We start from the raw sequence: 27,953 nt of genomic DNA, 5'->3' as shown, positions 1-27,953 counted from the left end.
TAACTAGGCCCTCAAAGGTTTTATGATATATGTAATGTGTTGTCATAATGAGTTTAATTTTAAAGATAACATTCACTTAGACACTCACTTGGTGAAGGCTACAGTACTGAAAACTATTCAATAAAACAACCATGTCTCTGTGGCTAAAAAATACAGTCATGGGAGGTAACTACAATGCACTCTAAATACAAGGCACTCAAGCTATGCAAAAAGGTAGAATATTTTTTTAATTCTGTGAACAGCATATATATATTTTTTGAATTAACTGAATTCCATCTGGATATTGGGACAGACATGCATGCCATTTTGGACATGCGGACAAATCAAATAAGACCAACAACAATCCACACGCAACCAAGGCTCTCCAGCATATACTCTGTGATTACAACCTCATTGATGCCTGGCAAGCACTTAATCCTAATGCAACATAGTATACTTTCTACTCACAGGCATAAATCATTCTCACAAATCAATGTCATACTATTATCTACAACTCTTCTCTTTAATCAAGAAAATAGAAATTCGACATATGAGCTTGTTTGATCACCACTCCTACAACTGCATGTTACACATTTCAGAATCTCCTAATTGTAACTAGACCCTCAAAGAAAGACATAAGGCCTTATGATACACTGTATATATGTGAATCAACAAAGGGAGAAGATTACAGTCATGAAAAAGTAAGCAAATAGTGTAGGTCGTGATGAAATTAACCAGTAACATCTTGGCCTAACTACAGAATATTCACATGCAAGATGCAGAGGATGCAGAGTGTTCTATATCTATGAAAGGCCCAGCCTTCGACCACATCCTGTTCAGCTCACAGTACTTTCTGGTAGGGAGAGGTGGGGGGCTCTGGGCGTCCAAATGCGATCTTGTCATACAGAGTCTGCGGCTACATGTGACAGATAATCAAGAAAAAACTGTTTCAGCATCAACAAAGGTATAGACAATTATCAAAGTAGACTACATAGTCTTCCATTCAATAACAGACATTCAAATTCAATATTCAAATACAAATCAATAATATCATCTGAAGAATATTTCTAGATCCACCTGAAATTTAACTTTAAGTATAGTTAAGGGCCCTAAGCAGTACATATCTGGGTTACTGCGGCCCCTGCAGTAGCACACTGCCACAGCGACAGTGAGGATCAGCACCACAGTGCCTCCTACTGATACTCTGATGTAGATGGTATACCATGCCATCCCTGTCACATATTGTACAACACAAATGATTAGACTATACAATATGATAAAGACTAAATGGCTCTATATCATACACTTCCAATGTAATCACAAGCATTATATATTATATTTGACAACATAAGCATATAAGCACACTGAAAAGTGTATGGAAGGGATTATTATGATATCTAGGTACCTGGGGCGGTTTTGTCATTACCACCCTTTACTGTCGCAAAGACAGTTTTCCAACTGACTAGGTTGGAGGCGTTGCACGTTACACTGATGTCTCTCTCTGCAGGAGAGAGAGAGAAGTGAATCTGCTGGGTGTCCCCGTACATCTCGTTGTCTCTCTCCCAGGTGTATGTAAGGTTGGAGTAGCAGGACACGTTACACACCAGCCGCACCGTACAGAAGTGGTTGGCTAATAGCTTGATGTCTGTCTGGATCACCACCTTGGATATAGGCTTTGACCAACCAGGAGAGAGATAGAGACACATAATCAGTCTTCTAAATGATCCCTACCATAGCCATACCACCAGGAGAAAGACGACAGAGGATAAAACGTGTTAATGTGATGGAAATGTATCAAAGCATGGTGAGTAAGGTCAGTATAAAACCAACAAATCTTCATTATAGTTTAAAGATCATCAGCCGTGGTCATGGATATAAATTAGAATGATATCAAAATAGGATGCAAAAAGGTGATAACAGCCTACCGTTGACCTTGAGAGTGATGGTCCTACCGCCAATCTGACCTTTGTCCCCTTCGCCTGTAACTAGAAAATCACCTGAGTCTTGCAGTGGCAGTTCTCTGACCGTTAAACTAAAGTTTTTGTTGTTCATCTTTAGTCTCCCCTCGAACTGGGATCCAGGTGAATATACACCTTCTGAGTTGACTTCTACAATATCCTTTCCTCTATACTTCCACTCCAATGATTTGAAATGTCCCCTCTCTAAGCCTGCCAGCAGCTCCACGGAGTCCCCCACTGTCTTGTTGATGAACAGAGGAACACCCACACCTGAAAAACACAAATATATATGTTATTCTGACATCAATCAATGGTTGCACACTATATTACAATGATCTTTTCACTGTATAATTATTAATGTAAGTATAGTGTAGCAAGTATTGTAATTACTCATTGTTACGTTGTAATATTTGTTACAGTGTGCCTACATGAATAATTAAACAATAATACACTGCAATGCAAAGTGTTACACAATCAATTAATAGATAATAATGCATTGGATTTATATAGTGCTTTTCCAGGTGTCATTTATACTGTAAATGGCACTACACATATTTGCACTTTCTATCTGTACGTATCTGAGTGTGTGGGTCCTATTTTACTTCATTAAAGTCAGCTCCTCCCCCACATTCAGCAGAACAGGATGAGATGACAGGAAAAGAGAAGTGGGGGTGGATCTGATAACCCCTCCTCAGCTCACAAGTACAAATCCCACTGTGGTTACTGTGTAATTACTCACCAGAAATGCATCATATACTGCATGGGCAACATTATAAATACATTATAAATACATGTCAGTCTGAACTAAGGTATTATAAACCCTTACACAAAAACAGCTCTGTCATGAATTAAGACAAAATAAAGTTACAGCTCAATGAAGTGTGGTATTTAGGGCATAACTGCAGTTGTCCTAGTCCTACAGTTTATCTTATTATGTAATAGAAACAATCATTCCATACAGTCCCGTATTGCCTTAAATGTAATGAGTGACATGCATCTAGCACAGGGTCATAAGATCTTTTCAGTTCTAGTAGCACTGCAACAGCTGCTGGCCCAACCACACCATTGGCACTCATTCAAAACTGCAGAATCAATACATCATGATATGTTGCTGAATATAGGTATTATGTAGGTGTTATCACACAGTAATAAAGCAATTGTTTCGAGATATCCAACCAATCACTGATGACTAGGCATTCTACAGTCAACACACACCATGCAAAGACCAACAATGAATTTAGAGAAAGCTAACTGTTTTCCTAGAGTTATCATGTAAGAAAGCACATGCAATAGATCCTGTGTGAGGATGATTCTACCCTTTGGTGTCACATTAGACTAAGGAGACCGTTGAAAAGACCCTAAGCAGCCAACTGACTGAAGTCAGTAAGTGGTTATCCATTTAGGCAAGACAGAAAGTATCCTTTTTGGTTCCAAACACAAAGTGAGAAACTCTTCCAACTTCTCAGTCAAGTTTAATGGTGTAGCGGTGAAGGAAAAATGCTCTGTTACATACACTGGGATGTGAACTGGACCAACACATGACATGTGAACTTATGGCTCTGAAGGTCATTGGGTAGGTTCACTCCAGGACAAAGTTCCTGGCAAGGTAGCCAAGTTCCTGTATACAGAGAGTATGAGGACCCTGGAAACATCTCTGATACGGTGCCACTATGGCTATGCTTCTATCTCATGGTTCAGTGGCGTATCACAAAATCTGATGGACAAACTTCAAATGGCCAAAAACAAACAAAAGAGAATTATACTGAAGCTCAACCATAGGGACGCACATTGGTCCTAATCATTTCAGGGAACTGAGCTGGCTTCCAGTTGATCTGGTGGTGGTGCAGATTAAACTGTTGATGGTTTTTAAAGTGAGACATGACCTTGCCCCCAGTTACCTGTCTGGTTATTTTAATTTCAGTAGACTCTCATAGCCATCACACCAGAGCTAATGTTGCCAATATCAGACTGCTGCACTGTAGGAGCATGGCTGGAAAAAGCTCTTTCCTTAAAACACTTGTGGAATGGAATGGTGTACCTAACCATATCAAATCCATCAATACACTAGGGAGTTTTAAGAGAAACCTTTTTAGGTTGGAGAGTAGGAGAAGGAGTATTCTCTGTTTATAGAAGCAGGAGAAGGGAACACCAGACATCTCTTTAAGGCGTTGTATGACTGTTTCCTCTGGCTGTATGTCCTCATCTATCACTGTCACTGGTAGCTAGCAGTTGACTAACCAAAACACACAGAGAAGAAAGAGTAGAGAAAGAGCAGAGACTTCCTTTTGATGAGGGCTGCTGGTCTATAAAACAATTCCTGTATGTTAGTTGAAAAAGAAGTCACATTCTATAGTTGCTCTCTGAAAATACCACTTCGCTCAGCTTGAGCATTAGACGATGAGGTGTGGGTGTGTTTGGGGTCTGTCACTGTGTTGTTCAGTCTGGTGGTGGTGGTTTTGGAGCCTGTGTTTCCTAGCTGCTGGTGGTTGCGTGGTTAATAGTCATGGTGTTTCACAGATACCGGTAGCTTTTTCACTTTATGAGCAGACCACACAATGTTGCAGAGAAGATAGAGGGAGGGTTCGGGGGAGGAGCGAGAGAGAGATAATATCATTACATTTACGTCATTTAGCAGACGCTCTTATCCAGAGCAATTAGGGTTAAGTGCCTTGCTCAAGGGCACATTAACAGATTTTTCACCTAGTCGGCTTGGGGATTAGAACTAGCGACCTTTCGGTTACTGGCACAATGCTCTTAACCACTACGCTAGAGAGAGAGAGAGAGAGAGCGAGAGAGAGAGAGCGAGAGAGAGAGAGCGAGAGCGAGAGAGAGCGAGAGAGAGAGAGAGAGAGAGAGAGAGAGAGAGAGAGAGAGAGAGAGACTTTTTGTCTTTCTTTAATGGTACATCCTCACCCCACCCCCCCTAAAAGGGCGGCAGGTAGCTTAGTGGGTAAGAGCGTTGTGCCAGTAACCGAATGGTCGCTGGTTCTAATCCCCGAGCTGACCAGGTGAAAAATCTGTCGATGTGCCCTTGAGCAAGGCACTTAACCCTAAATTGCTCCTGTAAGTCGCTCTGGATAAGAGCGTCTGCTAAATGACCAATTTATTTAAAATAAAATAAACAAATTACCAATATCCCCTGTACTGCATACTCACCTTTTCCTCTACCCCATGTTACAAAAACAACACCACACATCACAATAACCCTAACCTCACCAACTCTACAACCGTATATCCAGACCATCTTCCTCAGCTATACAGACAGCCCCCACAACACACCATATTTCTTGAAACATCTCCACACTTTATCATTTTATAAAACTCAAATTCCACCCTAAGGCGCGCAGAGACCATCCCATTAAATAAGAGTAAAGGGTCTGTTATCCCCCCACCTTTGACCCTGTTCCTCCTTGTTATCCAAATAGCTAACTTTGACTGAGCAAACAGAAAATTCAACAACACACATTTTTCCTTTTCCTTATTTGAATACCTGTACCCCATTATAAACATCCCGACAGTAAACTCCAGCCCCAACCTCTCACACAGACATTCCAACAGAGACATTAAAGGCATTGCCCTGGCGCACACAGAAAACACATGAATCACAGTTTCACTCACGACACAGAAAGGACACCCCTGTCTTACTCCCTGGTCCTCTGTAGCTCAGCTGGTAGAGCACGGCGCTTGTAACGCCAAGGTAGTGGGTTCGATCCCCGGGACCACCCATACACACAAAAAAAAATAATTATGCACGCATGACTGTAAGTCGCTTTGGATAAAAGCGTCTGCTAAATGGCATATTATAATTATTATTACTCCCGGTTCAACCCGTGCTAACCAGCTGTTAGTGGCCAGGGCTCCATGTAAAACCCTCCACTGGAGGTCCCCTGACCTCTTTGGTACTGGGAGTTTGTAGAGCCCCCTCCATCTAAAACCCACCATACTCTCCGCCCCACATGCCCCCTGCCACTGACTCCTAATGTTCCTTACCTTAATGCAGAGGTTGTAGAGGGCTTTACCTCCCACCCCCACAAACTTCCCAGGCTCGGAGTGTTAAAATCTAACAAGTCCTCCAGACCCCCTTGCCAGTCCCCAGTCTCTGCTGTCACCTGCAGTGGCGGAAACATTGGTGGCCCCTCCCCCTTTGGCTGCTCAAACACCCCCCTTACCGGCTCAGACAGTGCCTCCTGGACTTCCCCCAGGAATCTCTCCAGCAGCCTAAGAGACGTCAGTCCTGTTTGTTTTGCTAGGACTTCTGGGGTTTTCCATCCATCCTCTCCCAGCAGTCGCAGGTCACCCAGCCTTAGTAATCCCGCTGCCATCAGTCGCCTCTTCAGGGTGGCTGACGGAACCGATCTCAAAAGGATGACTGGGTTGTGGAAGATAGGCTCCTCCCACACCCACAGCCCAGGATCCACACCCCCTTCTCGTGTGGGCCTTAGTAGCTGCCAGGCCCTCAGCACCGCAGAGTAAAAATCTGAGAGTCCTGCTGTACTCAGCCCCTCCAGCCTCATGAGGAATAGCTGCCGGTCCAACCCTAATCCGCCAGCTCTCCTCAGCAGCGCGCATTATGGCTCCCTCCATCCGACATCAGTATGGTACAGCAGTCTCTGTGCCGCCTTTAGTCGGAATGCAGCCACCCTGCTCTCCAGTTCCACCAGGCCCTGTCCTTCTTCATTTACGGACATATACAACACTGCCGCCCTCAGCCAGTGATGGCCCGACCAGAAGAAATCCACCAGCTTGCGTTGCAGGTCTGCGAGCAGCCCGGAGGGGGGGTTGAGGACAGCCAGTTTATGCCACAGGGAAGATGCCACCAGGTTGTTGATTATCAGCACCCTCCCTCTATATGACACTTGGGACAGGAGCCACCTCCACCTGGCCAGTCTTGACACCACTGCCTGTGACAGCCCCTCCCAGTTCTTCCTGACCCACCTCTCCGAGCCCAGGTACACCCCCAATATTTTAAGCCCTTCACAACCCCACTTCAACCCCCCTGGAAGGAGAGGAGGTGCCCTATCCCCCCATGCCCCACATAACAGAGCTTTGCTCTTTCCCCAGTTTACCTTAGCTGACGAAGCTCCCTCGTACACCTTCAGACTATTCTCTAGTGCCTGCATATCCTGACCATCCCTGACCATCACAGAAACGTCATCTGCATACGCTGACACTGCTGTGCCTATCCAGCACACTCCCTTCAGTCTCCTGCGTAGCAGGCCCAAAAAAGCCTAAATGGCTAGTGTATATAACTGCCCTGATAGAGGGCATCCTTGTCTAATGCCCCGCCTCACCCAGACTGGCCTACTGATCCCCCCTCCCACCTTAATCATACATGATGCCCCAGCATACCACATCTTCACATAGGCCAAAAACCTTTCCCCAAACCCAAACACAGACATCACATTAAACAGATACTCATGGTCCACTCTATCAAAAGCCTTCTCTTGATCTAAAGAGACCAGACCAAAGTTCACATTAGAACTTCGACAAGTCCAACATGTCCCTGATTAAGAACAAGTTGTCCGTGATTAAGCGTCCTGGTATGCAATATGTCTGGTCCTTGTGTACTATAGAGTCCAGATGGGACTTTAGTCTGTTAGCGAGGACCTTGGCAAATATCTTGTATTCCGCACAGAGCAATGCCACAGGTCTCCAGTTCTTAAGTTCACACAAGTCCCCTTTTTTGGGCAGGAGAGTCAGAGCCGCCCGCCGGCAGCTCATCGGCAACTCTGCTACCCCGACGCATTCACGGAACACGCAAAAGAAGTCCAGTCCAATTATTCCCCAGAATTTTTTATAAAACTCCACTGGGAGTCCATCGAAAGCCGTAGACAATGCATACCCTTGGCTTCACCGCTCTGTCTTTCCAAACCAAAGAAGAAGGAGCTGGGAGCATCCATCTCCTTGAGCATGGAGAACCTAGCTCTTACAAGTGCTCCCATTGCTTTAACCTGGAAAAAACTGCCCAGGTCCCTATGTAGTTCAGCTAGATTAGCCTGGAGGCCTACATTGCCTTGCCCCACCAGCTCTACCTCCATCTCACTAATACTACGTTTGAGTTCGCCCAATACTCTCCTAGCCTCTGAGGATGTCAGAGCTGTATACTGTTGGCAGAAAAGCCGAATTTGGACTTTTCCCACATCCCACCATTGACTCAGAGACTCGTACTCCTCTCTTTGCTGTCCCCACCTTTCCCAAAAAGTCTGGAAACCTGAGCAAAAAGTTGCATCTTGTAAGAGCTTTACATTACACTTCCAATAGGATGCCTGCCGAGGCCCTGGTGAAATAGACAGCCGAGCCATGGTTATGTGATGATCCGAAAAACCCACCGGGAGAATGGTAGCGCCCAACAGCCTATTGCTCTGATTCCTGGACATGTACAATCGATCAAGCCGGGCTGCACTCTCCCTAGCCCCAAAGACCTTCACCCAGGTATATTGTCTTGTGTTGGGATGTCTAGTTCTCCAAACATCAACTAGGTCAAATTGATTAATAATGTCCCTTAACACCCCCACTGAGCCTGAATGAGGCTCCTCCCCATTTCTGTCTTTCGTAAAATCCATCGTACAGTTCCAGTCCCCGCCGACCACCAGCGTCTCCTCAGGTGCTACCTGTGAGAGTTCCTTTCTAAGACACCCAAATAGAAGCCCCCTCTCTCTCCCTGTGTTGGGCGCATTTATAAAGACAAAACCCCTGTTGTTAATTTCTGCCTTTACTACAAGCAGTCTACCTGTACACACCTCTTTTGAGGAGCACATTTTTACAGACAGACCCGGTACAAAAAGGACTGCCACCCCTGCACTAACATTTGTCCCATGGCTCAGCACACTTGCCCCTTTCCACCAGAGCCCCCAATCAACTTCATTCACCACATCGCTATGCGTCTCCTGCAGAAACAACACTTTTGTTTTACATATTCACCCAACACACTCCTCTTTCCCGCATCTCTGGCGCCATTAATATTAAGTGAGCCTACCCAAAGAGAGTCTCCATAAGAAGTGGGAGAAAAGCCAGCAAAGAAATCTCAAAAAGCTCCAGTGACAGAAAGAAAATGTTTATCTAAACAGTGTCTGAAGGTAGACCTTTACGCACAGTTGTGACCAACTTCCTTAACCTAAACCGTTTCCTGGGTGAGAGGACACCATGCCCCTCATTTTTCATTGCATGTTGCACTGATCTTACAAACTTTCCCGGATCGCAAAAAAAAGCCTCAAGATTAACTTTTTTCCCCCTTAGTCTCCTTCAGGAACCTTGACAGTTCCGTCACCGTGTACTTTGACCCCTCTGACTGACTGGCTGTCAGCTATGGACCCATTGAGGAGGAGTCTGACTCACCTTCCTCCTCCTCCTCATCTCCATCTCCCAACCTGACCACCTGTCCTTCCTCTCTAGTCAGGGCCTCCCCCCCAGCACCAGGCAACCTGACCACCTGCCCTTCCTCTCTAGTCGGGGCCTCCCCCCCAGCACCAGGCAAAGGTTCCTTGGTGCCTTTCATCACACCAGCCTCTGCCCTCCCACCTCCTTTCTTCTCCCCCTTTTTCCTCTTCCGCTTGACACCCTTCTCCACCCCTCCTAGTCGCTTACCCTTCCCCACTACACTCTCCTCATCCACTAACATGACCTGACTAGACCCAGCCTCATCTACACCACCATCTATAGCCTGACTAGACCCAGCCTAATCTACACTACCATCTATAGCATGACTAGACCCAGTCTCATCTACACCACCATCTATAGCATGACTAGACCCAGCCTCACCTACACCACCATCCATAACCTGACTAGGCCCAGCCTCATCTACACCACCATCCATAACATGACTAGACCCAGCCTCAGCTACACCACCTTCCATCACACGACTAGACCCAGCCTCATCTACACCACCATCTATAGCATGACTAGACCCAGTCTCATCTGCCTGAAAACCTGCCGACAGTACACGAAAACCACTAGCAAACTTACCAAAACGACTCAACTCCTTCCTGATTTGATCATCCATAATAAAGGGAGGCACATTTGCAACTACCACCCTGGTCGAAGGGGTAGAAAGAGGAGAAATTGGCACCAACACATCCCTTACAAATATTCCGCTTGAAATGAGCCTACCCACCAAATTTGCTCTTTTCATGAACACAACCACAGCTTTGTTCATTCTGGACGCGGAATGTATAAATTCAGCTCCTACCTGTTCGCCGACCGCGAGCAGAACCTCCTCCACCTTAATTCCATTATCGGGAACACACCTGAATCCATGCCGTAACGACAGCGTCTCCTCCGCGCTAGGCTGCGAAGCCATCGCTCACACCTCACCGTTCAAAACCCCAGGAAACTAAACCTCTGTCCTCTTCCTCTCTAACTTTGAAAAATAAAAAACAGTCGGCACCACTAAAACAAACAGTGCATTAACCCTCCACCATAGAAAAGAGAAAACAAGGAAAGAAACAACAAATTAGTTAGGACAAGTCCTCCACACCAAACACTCAAACTCCAAAAAACACCCAGCATGCACTGAGAGAGAGAGAGCGAGCAAGAGGGGGGGTTAGAGAGAGAGAGCGAGAGAGAGAGAAAATATCATAACAGTAACAGTGCAATGTGTGCATTTTCATCTAGGCTTCATATGTCTGGAGAAGTGTTTGCATGACTTCTTCTGCATGGTCATAGGACAGTGTGGCTGAGGGATATGAAACACCTGCCAACTTTTTCAGAAGGTATTGGGTCCCAGGTTTCTGACAAAGGCCCCACTTCTACGTTTCAGGTAACATCTTGTGGTGATGTCATTTCCAGTTTCTGTTTCTCAGGAGCAGTGACAATGACCTGGCTGCTGGCTGTCTGTCTGACCACATAGACATAAACACATAGATACAGAAACCCCCTAACTGGAACAGTGACCTTCCAGACCATGCAGGGATACTGAAAATAGTCATACACCACTAATGTAATTATTCGGCATGACCTATCTTTAGAATGAGGAGGCAATATGGGAGAACTGGTAATCATGCATACGTAGCTTACTACCTGGAATTCAACACAGTAATATAAATATTCAATATTGTTTCCATGTAAATACCAGACCCTGGCCCATGAGTCTGACCTTTGCTTACTTGGAAGATCCCTTTGCCATCATAGACTTGCATGTCCACATTTCAATATTAAAAGGAAGTGATACACAGTACCAGTACTGACCAGCTCCTCAGAACTCCTGCAGACAGGATATCAAATCATATCAAATCAAATTGTATTTGTCACATTACATTTTACATTTTAGTCATTTAGAAGACGCTCTTATCCAGAGCGACTTACAGTTAGTGAGTGCATACATTTTCACATGCGCAAATACAACAGGTGTAGACCTTACTGTGAAATGCTTACTTACAAGCCCTTAACCAATAATGCAGTTCAAAGAATTGAGTTAAGAAAATATTTACTAAATAAACTAAAGTAAAAAATTAAGTAACACAAGAAAATTATATATCAATAACGAGGCTATATACAGGGGGTACTGGTACCGAGACAATGTGCGGGGGTACAGGTTAGTCAAGATAATTTGTACATGTAGGTAGGGGTAAAGTGAACATGCATAAATAATAAACAGCGAGTAGCAACAGTGTAAAAATAAAGGGGGGGGGGGGGTCAATGTAAACAGTCCAGGTGGCAATTTGATTAATTGTTCAGCGGTCTTATGGTTTGGGGGTAGAAGCTGTTAAGGAGCCTTTTGGACCTAGACTTGGCGTTCTGGTACCGCTTGCCGTGCAGTAGCAGAGAGAACAGTCAATGACTTGGATGACTGGAGTATTTGAAAATTATTTGGGCCTTCCTCTGACACCGCCTAGTATATAGGTCCTGGATGGCAGGAAGGTTGGCCCCAGTGATGTACTGGGCCGTACGCACAACCCTCTGTAATGCCTTACGGTTAGATGCCAAGCAGTTGCCATACCAGGTGGTGATGCAACCGGTCAGGATGCTCTCGATGGTGCAGCTGTAGAACCTTTTGAGGATCTGGGGACCCCTGCCAAATCTTTTCAGTCTCCTGAGGGGGAAAAGGTGTTGTCGTGCCCTCTTCACGACTGTCCTTATGTGTTTGGACCATGATAGTTTGTTGGTGATGTTGACACCAATGAACTTGAAACTCTCTACCCACTCCACTACAGCCCCGTCGATGCTAATGGGGGCCTGTTCGGCCCTCCTTTTCCTACAGTCCACAATGAGCTCCTTTGTCTTGCTCACATTGAGGGAGATGTTGTTGTCCTGGCACCACACTGCCAGGTCTCTGACCTCCTCCCTATAGGCTGTCTCATCGTTGTCTGTGATCAGGCCTACCACTGTTGTGTCGTCAGCAAACTTAATGATGGTGTTGAGTCGTGCTTGGCCACGCAGTCGTGGGTGAACAAGGAGTACAGGAGAGGACTAATAATTTAGGAAGGTTACCTTCGCTTTCTTGGGCACAGGGACTATGGTGGTCTGTTTGAATATGACATCATAAAACTGAGAAGGCACACTTCCCCAAAAAGTCATTCTGAAAATCTCAATGGGTCTTCCACTGATGGGGTACGGCATTTTTACTTTAACTCACACATTTAGGAGCCTAAGATCTATATTAGGGTGAAAGGAGGTTTGACCAAAGCAGGTTATATGGAAAAGTTGATGATGATGACAATATCCATTTACTGTAAGAAAGCACTCATGCCATCTGGTGGATAAAAAATTGTTTATTAAAAAGCACAATGCAAAGATATTGTAAAAGTACAGGTCATTAGAAGAAAATGTGAATAATACCTATAATATTTTGGAAATTCATATACAAATATGTTATTGTATCATCTGAATGACAGATATAATACATTAAAGATAATACATTTTAACACATTTACAACAAAACAATAATACTCAATACACAACACAAGGCAGATAATTCCTGTAGCTGCAGATAAGATCCGTTCTCATTACACCTTATATTTTTTATAAAGCTGTAACAGTAATACACAATTAAACCATGCTTAAGTAAAATATATCTGTTGGTAAATAAAATACGAAAAAAAATCCTTAAAGTACAAGGTGTTATTGTGTGTGTGTGTGTGTGTGTCTGTTTGCTTGCGTGCGTTGAGCGTGCATAATCCATGTTCCCGCATATCCTTCCGCTCCTCCTCTGATGGTGTGTCCCTCCATCCCTCCATCCATCCCTCCATCCCTCCATCTCTCCATCCCTCCATCCCTCCATCACTCCATCCTTCCATCACTCCATCACTCCATCCTTCCATCCCTCCATCCCTCCATCCCTCCATCCCTCCATCACTCCATCACTCCATCCTTCCATCCCTCCATCCCTCCATCACTCCATCCTTCCATCCCTCCATCCCTCCATCCATCCCTCCATCCCTCCATCCCTCCATCCCTCCATCCCTCCATCCCTCCATCCCTCCATGACTCCATCCCTCCATCCCTCCATCCCTCCATCCCTCCATCCTTCCACCCATCCATCCCTCCATCACTCCATCCTTCCTTCCGTCCATCCCTGCCCCCCTCAAGGTCCTGCAACATATCACCACACAAAGTTGTTGAGGACATGCAGTCAAACAAACTCTTAAGAATCATACAAAAATACATACTTTAAATACATACATTATACTTCAGATAAATAGTTCCATATTAGTATCATATTAAGTATCATTAGCATATGGCTATTAGTCTTACCTGGGGCTGTGACTGGCTTCACTTGAGAATAGACCGAATCTGCCTCAGGTGGGGTTTCTGTTTCTGTAAGGGGTGAGGATAAAACATCAGAATAATAGAACAGTTATATACAGAATATAATACAGCTAGTCAATAAGGGGTCAAAGAGTTGTGAGGTTATGATAGGGGGAATATGGAAGGAGAGATTTATAGTCTTACCTTTCTTCTTCTTGGCTTTGGCCTTCTGTTTAAGGTCAACCTCAGCATAGGTCACATCAACATGTCCAGTTGCTGCTGAAAATGGAAATATCCAGTCAACAAATTAAGGAATTAGCTTATTGCATATTCTGCATCTTCATTGAAATTCCAAAATTGTACATTTAGATTTCACTGACTGCCGACCTGTAGAATGGGTCTTACCTGTGGCCTTCCCTGTCTTGACCTCAGAATAGACTGGATTTTCTTTTGGATCAGCTGGCTTTTCTAAGGAGGAGGAGGAGGAGGAAGAGGAGGAGGAGGAGAGAATTTGTAAGTTTGTATCAAATCTGATGAGTAAAAAACACTGCTACATTTTGTATTAATTTATGTGACAGTTGAGAATTACTTTTCTTTTTCTTGTCCAACTTTTTGAGTTGTATCTGGGCGTACATCACATCACTTGGTCCAGCAGTAGCAGCAGCAGCATCTGAAACATACAGGTAATACACTAATATATCTACTTAGTCTTAGTATGCTAGTCATATTAAACATATGAAGAACAACTGCAACAACATCTCTATACTGTATTCATTCTAAACTTAACATACAGTAACAGTACCATTGTCATTATTGTCTGAGGGAGTGATTGTATCGTATATGTTAGCGCCACCTGTTGGTCAAAGAAGAGAGCGAAAGATTAATTGGTTAGTTATCCCTCAGATTGCCTAGGGACATAGAGCACAGTAACATGTTGCACACAAAGTGGATGGTGAAAAGTCAGTGGATGAAGTTACAGAGAGAGGAGAGTGATAGTGATCTGGGCTGAGAGACTGACCATGCTGCAGACGTGTATACCCAGCATCAGGAGCCTGGCCCTGGGTAGATCCTTGGTCCTGTTGGGGGTCCAGGTTGGTGCTGTGTGGCTGGGGGGGCCTACATGGAGAGAGATACTCATGAAACACACAGATGATATTTTACTGTATAAAAAGGAATGTAGTTGAAAGACAGGTGTACTCACGAGAATATCCTGTTACAACAGGAACCTGTAATGAAAAATGCATATTATTATATCAGGACATTACTGTTTTAAAATTTTGTAATTCGACATTTTTCTCTTAAACAAGTTAAATGAGAATTGATAAAAGTCTCACCTTTGGCGTTTTTATATCGACACAGCAGTACCAGGAGAATGGCCAGTAGAACACCAGCAACAACCAGGCCCACAACCACTACTACTAGGACTGATGTAGAGGGTCCAGGAGTTATGCCTGGAGAGAGAACAGCAAATCACCATCAGACTCTGAGGTAGTTATAGAAAATAAATAAAGTAGTGGACAAAGTGAAACAATTCTGTAGATACATTATATATTTGACATCTAACTTGAGATCAGATGACCAGCCTGAGCTTGCAACTCCAAACCTACAGTATGCTTTTTAACAATACAAATCACTGATGACCACAGATATTATGAAAAGGTAATGTGATCAAAACCGATTTCTCACCTCTCACTGTCACCCAGCTCTCTGGTGATTCTCCTTAAGTAAATTTACACTTATAGAAGCCTTCATCTGACTTGGATACTGCAGGGATGGTCATCTCTCCTGTGGTCTCATTCTTGATGAGTTCTCCATCTTTGTAGAAATCAACCTTGGGGTTTGGGTTTGTTTCCTGATATCTATTTGTACAGAGCAGAGTCACAGAGTCTCCCTCAGTCATGGGATAGGCAGGGCACTCCAGGATCACAGCACCAGCTGTGTAACAAAATATATAAATAAAACTGTAAATCTGGAGTAATCACTCACAATATTTTAATGTCTTATGAGCTTGCATTTTATATGAGATACATTCATTCAGTTTCAGAATTGAACATCATTATCATACATTGAAATGTAAAAAAGGTTAGTGAATGTTACACAATAGACGTACCATCCACTGTGATGTTGACAGCATTACTGTACTCTCCTGATGCAGACTCACACCAGTACACTCCACTGTCCTTTTCAAGTGTGGACCTGATGGTACATGTGGAACCTGATATTGATCCCCAGTTAGAGCCACACCCTGACTCCACTCCTCTCTCTCTGTATCTCTTCAGTCTCCATCCAGTAGAGTTCCCCTTCTCCTCACAACTTAGTGAGAGAGACTTTGATGTAAAGTGTTGAGTTCTGTTGGGTCTTATTCTGAGAGACACTGAAGGATGCAGGTCTGAAACAAAGAGAAAGACTCAAACTTATAGTTATATATACACATGAGGATGACTTAAATGTGGTTAAATGCAGTTTCAATGCAGTTAGTTACCTCCTGACCAGAGAAACTGAGGTTCACTGTAGAGTGTGTCATAGACTGGGTCTCCTCTCCCAGCTCTACACACATATGCTCCTGTGTGATTAGGACCAGCAGGGATCAGAGTGTAGGAGTCTTCAGTAGTCCCATTGCCAGATAGAGGCTTTACAGAGTAGGACTTGTCCAATAGGGAGGGTAACCCAGCTCTGTAGGGAACAGTTTGGTACCAGAAGAACCTCCAGCCTATAGATGACTCTTTAACCCCACAGCTCAGAGTAACTGAGTCTCCAGGGTTCAGCCACTGAGGAGAGACACTCAGGACAGCTTGGGGTTGATCTGTTATAAAGGAGATGACACAATTAAAATGTTTGTTCTTTAATTTAATCATTTTAGTATAAAATGTTTACCCATTTTGTTATCATGGTATTGTACCTTACACCAAAATCAAACTATAGTTTAGTTCCATCATTGATCTCACTGTCTGCTATTTGACCTCATCCCTTTTGTATTTTTCTCACTATTCTGTCTCTTTCTCTTGCAATCCCATAAAAACAGACTTACCTAACACGGTCAATTGTATAGCATTACTTGTCTCGGAGTGTTTTAAGCCATTGATTTTCTGAAGACCTTCACAGGTATATAGACCATTCTATGCAGGACTGATTCTGTACTCAGACTCTGTTTTCGAGTAGAACAACTTCCCACTGTTATAAAAAGCATACTCAATCCCTTTTCCTCCCTGTATGTCACATCTGAGTGTGACAGTCTCTCCACTGAATATCTGAGGCCAGTTGGGTTGGAGGGTCAGAACAGCCACAGGTCTATCTGTACAGACACAAAATAATGTTGATCAGCATTCATCACAATATGACCATATCATAAGTTGTCATTTCTGAACATACAGTATGCAGTCTGAACTGTCTGACTTACCAAGATATAGTCATCAGAATACTGACATATACAGTGATGTCTACACACACACACAGATACACACACACACACACACACACACACACACACACACACACACACACACACACACACACACACACACACACACACACACACACACACACACACACACACACACACACACACAATTCCTCACCAATCACAGTGATATTGGCAAGATCACTGATGATTGATTATATGGATCTGGACTGGATCTCTCCCTGACACCAGTAGAGGCCCTGGTCAGACACAGCAGGTCTACTGATGGTGAAAGTGGCTCCTGTTGTAGTGTGTCTGTCAGACTGGGGCACTACTTTCTTAGTGTTGTCTTTGTACCATGTATAGCTCCAGTCACTGTCAGACCCCACTGAACACATCAGAGTTACTGTCTCTCCAGTGTACACAGGGTTTGGATTTATGGTCAGTGTAGCTTTGGGCAGGGCTGTGAGAAAAGAGCATAATTTAAAGATCTGGATACATGCTTAGCAATATCCAAAGATTTAGTTGTTGTTGGAACGTTTTCATACTATAGAAGTCCATTATTGGTGTATGTTGACTTGATATGGTGTGAATTGAAAATATGATTCTGTTTTTTTCCTAAAAATGTTGTTTAAAAAAAGACTTTCACAGAATAAAATATTATGAAGATCTTATCCTTCTCAACATTTAAGTAAGTGATGGTAATGTTTTTAAACTCACCAGCAACAATGATGGTGAGAGATGGGCTGAGATACGTCTTCTGGGGCCGTCTTGTCCTTGTCCCCTCACACTGGTACTGACCAGCTTGGTCAGAGAGAGAGAAGATGATGGTTTCACTGGGCGGACTGGGAAGCAGTTGGTTGTCTCTGTGCCAGCGGTACGTCCAGTCTCTGTAGTCTGATATGTCACACTGCAGAGTTACTGTCTCTCCAGAATAGACGGGACCCTGTGGAGAGGCTTTCACTGAGGCAGTAGGCAGAGCTGTGGAAACACAGTTATATATGAAGACAAATGCACTCAGAGCACAAATCTCTCCAACGTATGATCTTACTTCTGTAGGAAGTACTGTAACTATTCATTTATACAGTTGAAGTCGGAAGTTGACATACACTTAGGTTGGAGTCATTAAATCTTGTTTTTCAACCACTACACACATTTCTTGTTAACAAACTATAGTTTTGGCAAGTCGGTTAGGACATCTACTTTGTGCATGACACAAGTACTTTCTCCAACAATTGTTTACAGACAGATCATTTCACTTATAATTCACTGTATCACAATACAAGTGGGTCAGAAGATTACATACACTAAGTTGACTGTGCCTTTAAACAGCAAGGACAATTCCAGAAAATGATGTCAAGGTAGGCTAATTGACATAATTTGAGTCAATTTGAGGTGTACCTGTGGATGAATTTCAAGGCCTACCTTCAAACCCAGTGCCTCGTTGCTTGACATCATGGGAAAATCAAAAGAAATTAGCCAAGCCCTCAGAAAAAAAATTGTAGACCTCCACAAGTCTGGTTCATCCTTGGGAGCAATTTCCAAATGCCTGAAGGTACCACGTTCATCTGTACAAACAATAGTATAAACACCATAGGACCACGCTGCCGTCATACCGCTCAGGAAGGAGACGCGTTCGGTCTCCTAGAGATTAACGTACTTTGGTGCGAAAAGTGCAAATCAATCCCAGAATAACAGCAAAGGACCTTGTGAAGATGCTGGAAGAAACAGGTACAAAAGTTTCTATATCCACAGTAAAACAAGTCCTATTTCGACATAACCTGAAAGGTCGCTCAGCAAGGAAGAATCCATTGCTCCAAAACCGCCATAAAAAAACCAGACTACGGTTTGCAACTGCACATAGGGACAAAGATCATACTTTTTGGAGAAAAGTCCTCAGGTCTGATGAAACAAAAATAGAACTGTTTGGCCATAGTGACCATTGTTATGTTTGGATGAAAAACGGGGCTCTTGCAAGCCGAAGAACACCATCCCAACCTTGAAGCACGGGGGTGGCAGCATCATGCTGTGGGGGTGCTTTGCTGCAGGAGGGACTGGTGCACTTCACAAAATAGATGGCATCATGAGGAAGGAAAAATATGTGGATATATTGAAGCAACATCTCAAGACATCAGTCAGGAAGTTAAAGCTTGGTCGCAAATGGGTCTTCCAAATGGACAATGACCCCAAGCATACTTCCAAAGTTGTAGAAAATGGCTTAAGGATAACGAAGTCAAGTTTCCCACGGGGGGCCAGTATGAAAATGTATGCACTCACTAACTGTAAGTCGCTCTGGATAAGAGCGTCTGCTAAATGACTAAAATGTAAATGTAAATGTATTGGAGTGGCAATCACAAAGCCCTGACCTCAATCCTATAGAACATTTGTGGGCAGAACTGAAAAAGCGTGTGCGTGCAAGGAAGCCTGCAAACCGGACTCCGTTACACCAACTCTGTCAGGAGGAATGGGCCAAAATTCACCCAACTTATAGTGGGAAGCTTGTGGTAGGCTACCCAAAACGTTTGACCCAAGTTAAAGATTTTAAAGGCAATACTACCAAATACTAATTGAGTGTATGTAAACTTCTGACCCACTAGGAATGTGATGAAAATAATAAAAGCTGAAATAAATAATTTTCTCTACTATTATTCTGACATTTCACATTCTTAAAATAAAGTGGTGATCTTAACTGACCTAAGACAGGGAATTTTTACTGGGATTAAATGTCAGGAATTGTGAAAAACTGAACTTAAATGTATTTGGCGAAGGTGTACGTAAAGTTTCGACTTAACTGTACATGGATCATGTCTACATGATTTACTCAACATAAATAGTGTCCATTTGTATGATAAAAAACACAAAACAAAGTAACTCACCTTTCACAGTGATAGTGACAGGATCACTGATGATTGATGATATGGATCTGGACTGGATCTCTCCCTGACACCAGTAGAGACCCTGGTCAGACACAGCAGGTCTACTGATGGTGAAAGTGGCTCCTGTTGTAGTGTGTCCTTCAGACTGGGGCACTACTTTATTAGTGTTGTCTTTGTACCATGTATAGCTCCAGTCACTGTCAGACCCCACTGAACACGTCAGAGTTACTGTCTCTCCAGTGTATGCAGGGTTTGGATTTACGGTCAGTGTAGTTTCAGGCAGAGCTAAGAAAACAGAGAGCAGAATATCAAAACATCTGGATACATGCTTGGCCATTTTAAATTATTTAGCTGTTGCAGTTAAGTTTTGATAAAAGCTGATTTTAGGTGTATGTTCACTCTATTCAGTTTCAATTTACAGTGTATACTGTATATATGTAATTAGATGAACCCTCATTGGCTCAGATTTTTTGAATGTCCAGATAGTGATTGAAGATAAATAATTAGCTCACCAGTGACGCTGATGTGGAGAGATGAGCTGAGATATGACTTCTGGGGCCGTCTTTCTTGTCCTTGTCCCCTCACACTGGGACTGACCAGCCTGGTCAGAGAGAGAGATGGTGGTGGTTTTACTGGTGTGACTGGAAAGCCGTTCTTTATTTATTAACCAGTGGTACGTCCAGTCTGTGTAGTCTGATATGTCACACTGCAGCTTGACTGTGTCTCCGGAGTACAGTGGTTCCTGGGTAGTGACAATCTTCACTGAGGCTGTAGGCAGAGCTGAGGAAACAGTTAAATGAAGACAAATGCAATTAGTGCACCAATCAGTTAAAAGTATGCTCTTACCCCATATTTCTTCAATTATCAAATGAAATGAGGAAGAATTAATGGAGGAATCTGAACAGCAATGGTAGGCTGACATTTTTTAAACGACAAAATAGCATCCTTAAAATGGGGCCAAATGTCAAGTGGTTATGGGCATGGAGGCACTGATGTGAATGAGAGATAAGATGACTTACCTGTCACCGTCAGTCTGACTGCATCACTCCACTCAGAATACTTCTTATGTTCAATATGTAGACCGAAACACCTGTAGTCACCACTGTCTGACATCTTAACCTCACTGATCTCATATTCATGCTTCTTACTGAGGAAGTCTACAACATCCTTGCGCCATGTGTATTCCCAGTCAGTGACTTTTCCCCTCTGTATGTTACATCTGAGAGTAACAGACTCTCCACTGAATATCTGTGAGGATTTGGGGTGTATGGTCAGATCAGCCTTTGCCTGTCCTGCAAAAAAATAAAACCAGCATGATAAAATTGCTTTACAAATGTTATTTTGAGACACTCAAAACACAAAATATGTCTATCCAAAAGCAGCTTTAAACATCACAAATAAATATAATGAAGCATTAAGAGATGAAGGCTTGATCAAGTGTACAAATATCTACCATCATCATCTTCAGCGTGTCCAGAGTAGATGTGTGTACTCAGCACTAAAACAAAGAAAGTCACATTGCTCCAATATTAGTTTTGAAATAAATAACAACATTCCATATTCATGTTACTGTTTACCAAATCCATCCTGTGCTTTATTTTAAAGATGCAATCTGCGTTTTCTACATAGTTTTCTACACTACTAAATGAATCACAGCAATTCAAGTCTTATTCCATCATAACCCAAAATGTATGTTTATTTTATGACAATTATTGTGAACAATGTAGATGAATGAATTTCCTTAGCCCCATCCCTCAGCCGTATACCACAACAAGTGGCAGGGTGGCCATTTTAAGGTAGTTTGAATTACAGACTGCAGCTATAAATGGCCACTGACTTCCCATGTTCTGCACACAGTGAGAGTACAGAGACCAAAAACACCATCTCTTAACACAGTTTAATATAACTCTAGCAAAGGAACCCTCAACCATTTACAATAATCACAACTTGATACTACAACACATCCAATAAATATTGCATTTTGTATTAATTGTCATTGACAGCACATTTTGCAAGCACTGAGTTAGCGTCAATCTTTAATTCCATAGTGATGACCTGGCTAAATGCACACCACTACACTAACCCTGTCTGCATGGCATCATCTCTATAAGCTCAGGTTCTCACCGTGATGCAACATCAATGTAGTATGGTCACAGTCTTACTCCATATCTACACCATATTTTGCTGCAATTTCCATTTAGTGCCGTTTACTAATGTTTTCTCAATAAGGGATACAAAAAAAACGTTTAGTTAAAGCTTGAAACTGTCTTCATTTCCATTAATGTCTTATTCCTTTTTACCTTAAGGGCTTAGTAAATCAGGTAATTAGTGTTCATACACACACACACTAACTCAGTACTTACCTAGTAGCAAACAGAGCAAGGTGCTCTCCATTCTGTCCCCACAGACAAGTGACTTTCTCTAGAACTATAGTCCATCTGACAAACCCCTCTACTTCCTATATGATGACAGTCTGCTTAGATCACGCCTCTTCACAGTCACACAGAAAAACTGAGAGAGAAAGATTCAAGAGGAATGTAAAAAGTCTGAGAAAAAAGAGTAGCGGTTTATAGTCTATTCATATTATATTATATAGAGAGACAGATAGATAGATAGATAGATAGATAGATAGATAGATAGATAGATAGATAGATAGATAGATAGATAGATAGATAGATAGATAGATAGATAGATAGATAGATAGATAGATAGATAGATAGATAGATAGATAGATAGATAGATAGATAGATAGATAGATAGATAGATAGATAGATAGATAGATAGATAGATAGATAGATAGATAGATAGATAGATAGATAGATAGATAGATAGATAGATAGATAGATAGATAGATAGATAGATAGATAGATAGATAGATAGATAGATAGATAGATAGATAGATAGATAGATAGATAGATAGATAGATAGATAGATAGATAGATAGATAGATAGATAGGGGTAAGTCATAACCTACACTTGTGTTTTGTTTTTTACATATTGATAGCCCGAGTCGCTCAAGGAATTCGGGACATGGGTGACTAGTTAACGTTAGTTTAGATAGATAGACAATGTAGGCCTCCTCTCAAACCTTTGCTCAGCTGTCAGGTGGCAAGCCTAGCCAGCTAACCTCAGTTGTGCCACAATGGAAATGGACTTCTTCACACAGACAGAACTTCATACAGACACACACACACACACACACATTTGTTTGTGTGTATGTGTACATCAGAGGCAGAGCTGTGTGGAATGTATTACCACTGACCAGAGATTGGAGGAGTTTCAAAGCTGGAACTGGGTAACCGGGTTTCCAGGTTAAAGTGTATCGTTTCATTTTGCTTCACATCATTACATGTTGAATACATGAATCAATTTTTGTCAACTCTTTACCCCTACAAATATGTTGAAGAGTGTAGAGTGTGGGACATGTACAACATGTGTGAAGAAACAAACATGTGGAGAGAAATGTTACAGGTGAAAGCAGTTAAGAGACTTCACCTTTTTGATTTCTATGTTGTTTTTTTTGACCCCATATGTAACTCTGTGTTGTTGTTTTTATCGCACTGCTTTGCTTTATCTTGGCCAGGTCGCAGTTGTGAATGAGAACTTGTTCTCAACTGGCTTACCTGGTTAAATAAAGGTGAAATAAAAAAATAAAAAAACCTTCAGTGGGTATAATAATGTAAATATCTGGGGTTTCTTATCGCCCCCTTCAGGACTGGAACTACTCCACATCCTTGTGGATCACAATATAGAAACTAATATGGTCATTGGTCACATAGCAACAACATAACCCCTCAGTCTACTGGGTCTGCCCTCTTATTCCTTCCTCTCTCTATGTCATCATATTAGTACAGACATTGACCACTTCTGTATGGGTTCATATCAGTAGAAGTCAAATCTGAAAGTGGTTTAAGAAGACTGACAGCAATATGGTTTATAGAGATTTTGTTAAAAAGTGTTGCTTTACATAATAAGAAATGTATAGGAATGTTCAAGATGTAAATGCATTGTTTCAACTAAGCAATACAGAGAGTAAAAGGAATATGTCCTTAAATTTAATTATATTTCAAAGCAATACAATGATGTGGGGAATCATCACTTTTTATTTGACAAATGAGAATTAATACAAAATACAAAATGCAACACAACCTCCATTGTCTTACGTCAGGTGGCGTCACTCCTATGTGACTCTCGTCAGGTAGAATCGTTGTGCTATCTGATGTAAGACAATGCACACCCTCTTTATTCAAGTTCAATAGTGGAACACTCATCTGGCTCCTATAACAACTACTGAAGAAATAACATTTTATAAAAAACATATAGACATAGAAGTAGAAAGTATGAAAAATGTAAATGAAAATAAGCATTAATTGAGTCAAAAACAAACTATACATGTTCCAACATAACTGTTAAAGTTGTTATAGTAGGTCGGCCAACCAAGTATAAACCCACCTTTAGTCCCAGAAAATATTCACATATAGCATATATGCACCTGCATGTAAAAAGCATGACATTATCTAAAATATAACATATTAAAAAAATACAACAAATTCTACTTTTAAACAAAACAGGCACAGCACTCTTTTTCAATCAACAAACTGAAATCAAAGAGGGGTAAGTGTAATATTTCAAGAATATTAACAACAATCAACAATAACAAAGCATACAAGATCCCAAAAGCTGAAAACGTCAACTTGATAAATCATAGCATTTAGTATTTGTAAAATTTCATTCAATGATATTTGACTCAGTAAACGCTATCATAAATCAATGGCAAGGCAATGGCAAAAACTTTAAAATCATAAAAATGGTCATTCAGCTCACAGTTCATACTGTAATGATCACACGGATGATTCGGTCTGTTCGATGATATCATCAGATCGTAACTCATCTTGAGGAGATTTGGTTGTTGAACACATGCCTATAGGAATATAACGGACGGAGAGTAGCATTAGAGTTAAACTGATTCAACTGCTCGTTCAACTGCACAGCACTAAAATGTAATCCTTCAGAAGTAATGAAAATGTTAGTTTGCCTTTTCTGGGGGAAGAACATTTCCATAGAAGACATTTAACAGAAATAGCTGCCACTGGGCACTTTGTCTATTTACATTTGAAATGAACAATTTGAGTCAACATTACTTGATAACAGTAATACAAGAGCATGACATAAAGAAGGAGAATATCAAGCTGGATAAGCTTCTTGTAGATACACACTGAAATAAAGTGGTCACCTTGAGCCCTGCAGCATTTCACCATCAGCATGATAGACACCAGTAGAAAGGGAGACACCACCAGTAGACCACACAGCAGCCTGGACAGCAGAGAGATGGAGACAATGGAACCTGGAGGGACTATCAAAACACATGTTTTACCATCAACACACACAAACACTCACACACACACACACACACACACACACACACAGACACACACACACACACACACACACACACACACACACACACACACACACACACACACACACACACACACACACACACACACACACACACACACACACACACACACACACACACACTGCTCTTCTCACCTCTCACAGTCACCCAGCTCTCTGGTGATTTTCCTTCATTAGATTTACACTTATAGAAGCCTTAATCTGACTTGGATACTGCAGGGATGGTCATCCCTCCTATGGTCTCATTCCTGATGAGTTCTCCATCTTTGTAGAAATCAACCTTGGGGTTTGGGTTTGTTTCCTGATATCTATTTGTACAGAGCAGAGTCACAGAGTCTCCCTCAGTCATGGGATAGGCAGGGCTCTCCAGGATCACAGCACCAATTGTGTAATATAATATATAAATAAAACTGTAAATCTGGAGTAATCACACACAATATGTTAATGTCTTATGAGCTTGCATTTTATATGAAATACATTCATTCAGTTTCAGAATTGAACATCATTATCATACATTGAAATGTAAAAAAGGTTAGTGAATGTTGTACAATAGACGTACCATCCACTGTGATGTTGACAGCATTACTGTACTCTCCTGATGCAGACTCACACCAGTACACTCCACTGTCCTTTTCAAGTGTGAACCTGATGGTACATGTGGACCCTGCTATTGATCCCCAGTTAGAGCCACACCCTGCCTCCACTCCTCTCTCTCTGTATCTCTTCAGTCTCCATCCAGTAGAGTTTCCCTTCTCCTCACAGTTCAGTGCGAGATACTTTGATGTAAAGTGTTGAGTTCTGTTGGGTCTTATTCTGAGAGACACTGAAGGATGCAGGTCTGAAACAAAGAGGAAAAGTCAAACTTATAGTTATATATACACATGAGGATGACTTAAATGTGATTAAAAGCAGTTTCAATGCAGTTAGTTACCTCCTGACCAGAGAAACTGAGGTTCACTGTAGAGTGTGTCATAGACTGGGTCTCCTCTCCCAGCTCTACACACATATCCTCCTGTGTGATTAGGACCAGCAGGGATCAGAGTGTAGGAGTCTTCAGTAGTCCCATTGCCAGATAGAGGCTCTACAGAGTAGGACCTGTCCAATAGGGAGGGTAACCCAGCTGTGTAGGGAACAGTTCGGTACCAGAAGAACCCCCAGCCTGTAGATGACTGTTTAACCCCACAGCTCAGAGTAGCTGAGTCTCCAGGGTTCAGCCACCGAGGAGAGACACTCAGGACAGCTTGGGGTTGATCTGTTATAAAGGAAATGACACAATTAAAATGTTTGTTCTTTAATTAAATTAAAACCCCATTTGTTATCATGATATTGTACCTTACCCCAAAATCAAACAATAATTTAGTTCCATCATTGATCTCACTGTCTGCTATTTGACCTCATCCCTTTTGTCTTTCCTCACTATTCTGTCTCTTTCTCTTGCAATCCCATAAAAACAGACTTACCTAACATGGTCAATTGTATAGCATTAGTTGACTCTGAGTGTTTTAAGCAATTGATTTTCTGAAGACCTTCACAGGTATATAGACCTTTGCAGGACTGAATCTGTACTCAGACTCTGTATTCGCGTAGACCAACTTCCGAACACTGTTTTAAAAACTCAATCTCTTCTCCTCCCTGTAAGTCACATCTGAGAGTGACAGTCTCTCCACTGAATACCTGGGGCCAGTTGGGTTGGAGGTTCAGAACAGCCACAGGTCTCTCTGTACAGACACACCACAGTAAACAAATATAATCATACACCTTAGAATGTAAAATAATGTTGATCAGCATTTATCACAACATGACCATATCATAAGTTGTCATTTCTGAACATACAGTATGCAGTCTGAGCTGTCTGACTTACCAAGATATAGTCATCAGAATACTGACATATACAGTCATGTCTACACACACACAGTCTTGCGCAGCTAACTTTGTGGCGACATTCAATACAGTCCCATTCAAAATCCTATTTTCCCTAACCCCTAACCTAAACCTAACCCTAACCCGTACCATTACCCTAACCCAAAAAACCTAACCACAACCCTAATTCTAACCCTAACACTAATTCTAACCTTAACTCTAAACCCCCTAGAAATAGCATTTGACCATGTGTGGACCACCAAAATGTCCTCAGTTGATCACATTTTTCTTGGTTTAATATTCTTGTTCGGACTTCTGGTCCCAACAATTATAGTCAAACACGTCCACACACACACACAATTAATCACCAATCACAGTGACAGTGACAGGATCACTGATGATTGATGATATGGATCTGGACTGGATCTCTCCCTGACACCAGTAGAGACCCTGGTCAGACTCAGCAGCTCTACTGATGGTGAATGTGGCTCCTGTTGTAGTGTGTCTGTCAGACTGGGGCACTAGTTTTTCAGTGTTGTCTTTGAACCACGTATAGCTCCAGTAAATGTAAGGCCAGAATGAACACGTCAGAGTTACTGTCTCTCCAGTGTACACAGGGTTTGGATTAAGGTCAGTGTAGTTCCAGGAACAGCTAAGAAAACAGAAAGCAGAATATCAAAACATCTAGATACATGCTTGGTAACTTTATATATATATATATATATATATATATATATATATATATATATATATATATATATATATATAATTTAGTTAAATGAA

General features: G+C 42.1%; 1 protein-coding gene and 2 long non-coding RNA genes across 3 annotated transcripts in view; all 3 read right to left on the bottom strand.

The window, feature by feature from the left end:
* Window positions 1-820: 820 nt before the first annotated feature.
* Window positions 821-27,953, bottom strand: part of LOC311132544 (SLAM family member 8-like) — a gene marked incomplete at both ends in the record, with an annotated part of 35,519 nt that continues 8,386 nt past the window's right edge. The window contains 4 exons of the mRNA XM_084165809.1: window positions 821-895; window positions 1,057-1,211; window positions 1,385-1,654; window positions 1,905-2,207. Coding sequence (XP_084021935.1) covers window positions 821-895; window positions 1,057-1,211; window positions 1,385-1,654; window positions 1,905-2,207 — 803 coding nt within the window. The remainder of the gene's footprint in view (window positions 896-1,056; window positions 1,212-1,384; window positions 1,655-1,904; window positions 2,208-27,953) is intronic.
* LOC311131791 lies at window positions 13,625-14,259 on the bottom strand. Its single transcript, XR_014613468.1, has 4 exons — window positions 14,209-14,259; window positions 14,025-14,087; window positions 13,824-13,898; window positions 13,625-13,688 (listed from the first exon to the last, which is right to left on the bottom strand). It is a non-coding gene; the product is annotated as an uncharacterized lncRNA (long non-coding RNA).
* Window positions 14,648-15,057, bottom strand: LOC311131763. Its single transcript, XR_014613464.1, has 3 exons — window positions 14,954-15,057; window positions 14,821-14,845; window positions 14,648-14,735 (listed from the first exon to the last, which is right to left on the bottom strand). It is a non-coding gene; the product is annotated as an uncharacterized lncRNA (long non-coding RNA).

This window comes from Coregonus lavaretus, assembly GCF_964263955.1.
Source record: "Coregonus lavaretus genome assembly, chromosome: 7".
NCBI lineage: Eukaryota > Metazoa > Chordata > Actinopteri > Salmoniformes > Salmonidae > Coregonus > Coregonus lavaretus.
Note: the sequence above shows the minus strand (reverse complement) of the source record. Positions and strands in the feature narration are given on the sequence as shown.